General features: G+C 30.9%; 1 protein-coding gene across 1 annotated transcript in view; it reads right to left on the bottom strand.

Moving 5' to 3' along the window:
• Positions 1 to 308: 308 nt before the first annotated feature.
• The window catches only part of LOC105624373 (activin receptor type-2A), a 5,717-nt gene continuing 2,721 nt past the window's right edge, over positions 309 to 3,304 (bottom strand). Inside the window, exons 2-8 of the mRNA XM_012205737.1 lie at positions 2,765 to 2,936; positions 2,536 to 2,672; positions 2,082 to 2,461; positions 1,770 to 1,956; positions 1,572 to 1,709; positions 858 to 989; positions 309 to 604 (exon numbers count right to left, since the gene is read on the bottom strand). Of these exons, the coding sequence (XP_012061127.1) occupies positions 419 to 604; positions 858 to 989; positions 1,572 to 1,709; positions 1,770 to 1,956; positions 2,082 to 2,461; positions 2,536 to 2,672; positions 2,765 to 2,936 (1,332 nt within the window). The 3' untranslated portion in view covers positions 309 to 418. The remainder of the gene's footprint in view (positions 605 to 857; positions 990 to 1,571; positions 1,710 to 1,769; positions 1,957 to 2,081; positions 2,462 to 2,535; positions 2,673 to 2,764; positions 2,937 to 3,304) is intronic.

The following is a 3,304-nucleotide window of genomic DNA, read 5'->3' as shown; positions in this document are numbered from 1 at the left end:
AATTATAATTTCATCTATTTAAATTTTTCTTATTCATCTTACTATTACTTGTGTAATATTTTGCCCATAGTGTTTTACTTTACATTTTCTAGACATTAAAAAAATGTTTGTCAATTTCACAAATCTTTTTAATGTTACTGAATCTGTCCCAATGCATAAAGAGGCATTGGGAAAGATAAAATGTGTGTATAGTAGATATACTTTTATTAGGATGAATGCCATGATGTAACTAACGATCTTCACTGGTATAGCATATATAGAGGAGAAATTAATAATTATTCAAATAGTAAAACATAAAGTCGGAGATATATGTTTGTCTTTTTTCTATTGTTTCAACATTCCTCATTGATACGTATAACAAAATTATGATACAAAAAATGGTTGTGCCATTAAAATAAACTATATTAATGGACACTAACTACATACTAGATTCCTTGGTAGTAATAATCTCGTTGGTATTATCAACACGAATCAAAGTAGTTGAATTTAATACAAGAGCTCTACCAAGAGTAGCAACTCGTTCCACTACGCACGAGGCAGAAAGGCGTGCTTCGGCATCGTGATCCCAACATTCTTCCATTGTATCACAAATTGATGATAATCCCTGAAATAACACACATTTTAATTATAGACATTAAAAAACTATATATTCAATTTTATTTTTTTTTTTAGAAAAATATTGTTCTTTTTACAGCTATAAAAAAAATTTCTATTACTAGCAGTTTTTATACAGAAGGAATTTGTTTGCATAAAATTCATAACATACATATATATGCATTTCTTTGTGATTTTTTATATAGATAATAATTCTGTCATAAACAGAATTAAAATAAATATTTCTGTACATTTTTACTTACTGGATGTTTACGCCAAGTTTCTAAAATGAGTGGTCTCTCTTTTTTATGAACAACACTTTCTTGCATGTCTTCTAGAGTAGGATGGAGACCAACTTCGTCCTCAAATGGTAGTCGATATTCTCCAATTGGTCCCTAATATTGAAATAAAAACAATTAGTATCTTTTGACATGCACTTAACTTGCAAGATGGGTAGTACATGATTATGTTAGTCATTGTGTGTGTGCGTGCATGTGTGCGCGCGCGCGTGTATGCGTGCGTGCGTGCACGCGTGTGTGTGTGTGCGTGCGTGTGTGTGCGCGCGCGCGCGCGACTATATTTTAAAAATACGAAAATAATATCCAGTTTTCATTTCGTTAAGATTTCATGTGCAGCCGCATTTTTATCATTCTTCAAAGTAAATTTTGGCATATTATAGTCTGATATGTTTCAGTTTTCTTCCAATTTCTTGTAATGGATAGTTCAGATTTTGAAAATTCACAAATTTGAATAAATACAATTTTTCAAATGTTAAAATGCGGATTATCTGGGTAAGATCGACGTCGATCAAATGAAAGGACCAGGTAACTTAAGAAATCGGATATAGGATATCCAGGTAATCATTTCCTCGATATCCACATATCTAAACCATATTTACAGCTCTAGTCTTGAGAGTTCGCAGTTCAGCAAAAATGCATTCTCTGTAAAACATGTTACACATAATATATATTACGTACATTTTGTACAGTACATCTTGAAGCTAATTCCCACAGAACTAACCCACAGGCATACATGTCAATTCGTAAAAATGAATCTCTAGTAAAATTTATTGCTCCTTCTAAAACTTCTGGTGCCATATATCTTCGCGTTCCAACCTATAAAATATTATAGTTATTTTCACATCAATATAAAATGCATAATGATATGTAAATTACCTGTCCGTGTGTATCACCGCAAGGTTTTCCCGGATGAAAAATAAGCGCCAAGCCAAAATCTGCTATACAGGCACTCATGTCAGCCTTGAGTAAAACGTTTTTTGACTTAAAATCTCTATGAGCTACAGCTGGTTTATAGCCATCTGCTTTATTAGCTGGGATTTCCTCATGTAGATGCATTAAACCTCTGATAACAAAAATGCTTTTATTAAATATTAAACAATAACTCAGTAAAAATATTATTTTATTCAATTTACATATAATCTTGTTTCATTCCTAACAGATTATTATCATTATTATTATAACTGTTACCTTGCCATGGACTCTGCAATTCTACACATCTCAGGCCATGTTACAATGTTTGCTTTTAAATAATCGCACAGTGAACCTTTTTCGTGATACGCCGTGATTAACCAAAATTCAGCTTGTAGATTATCTCCACGCTTTTCAACACCTATAAAGTGTAATATGTCCTCGTGATCCATATGTGCAAGCTTAAAAATCTCTTGTTCAGTCTGCCAAGATTGCTTATCTTGAATGGGAAAAACTTTAACTGCCACGATCTCATTTTTAAATTGGGCTTTCCAAACTGCTCCGAAACGACCTCGAGCTTTGATCTCAAGAAGTTGTATTGGTCGTAAACCTAGATTAGGTGAGGGTTGTGGCAATGGTACTGGTTCCAACGTTGGTATCTGAGAAATTTACATAAATTTCATAAATTAAATAACACATTTAAAAATTTTGTAACACAATCTCAAAATACAACCTCGTTAAAATAGCCCAATTTTCGACGACGATAGAGCCACCAAAAAGAAAATAAACTAATTGTAAGAAGTATAGGGATTGCTATTAAAAGGGCAAGTGTTATTGCTTGCTGCTTTGCATTAGGCATAGGTTCTAATTCTGAAAAGATAATTATTTAAATGTTATTACAAGTATTGCAAAAGATACAAATTTATTTTCAAATATAAAATAAACCATGCATATTTGAATACCATGAATAACAGATGGTTCTGTAGGCTTAGTGGTTGGTTGTGGAACCCAAGAGAAGTTTTGGTTACACATATTGCCTTCGCAACAACAAAAAAAGAATTCATTTTTTCTTTCCATATTATTCTCTACACAAAGCGGTTTACCATAACAATCATTGTTATCTAAAAAGCAACCCTGAAAATAATGAATAATATGTATATTCAACAAGAAGAGTAAAATCTGTAATTCAATTTTTCATTAAAAAAAAAGGCAATATGAGATAATTCAAAGAAAATTACAATTTATTTTTAAGACCTTAGGATTAAAGTTAAAATAATCAAATTGTGTATAAAATTGATATTTTATATTACAAAATAATTAGAGATATAAAAGTTTTCAATATTTTTATTTAACTAATAATATATAGTTTAATTAAAACAATTTTTTTTTCTTTAAAAGCTCCATTTTAATTGCTTATACATAAACTTGAATAGATTATAATAAATAATACACACACACACACACACACACACACACACACACACACACACACACACAACAAA

This window comes from Atta cephalotes (genome assembly GCF_000143395.1).
Source record: "Atta cephalotes unplaced genomic scaffold scaffold00076, whole genome shotgun sequence".
Lineage (NCBI taxonomy): Eukaryota > Metazoa > Arthropoda > Insecta > Hymenoptera > Formicidae > Atta > Atta cephalotes.
Note: the sequence above shows the minus strand (reverse complement) of the source record. Positions and strands in the feature narration are given on the sequence as shown.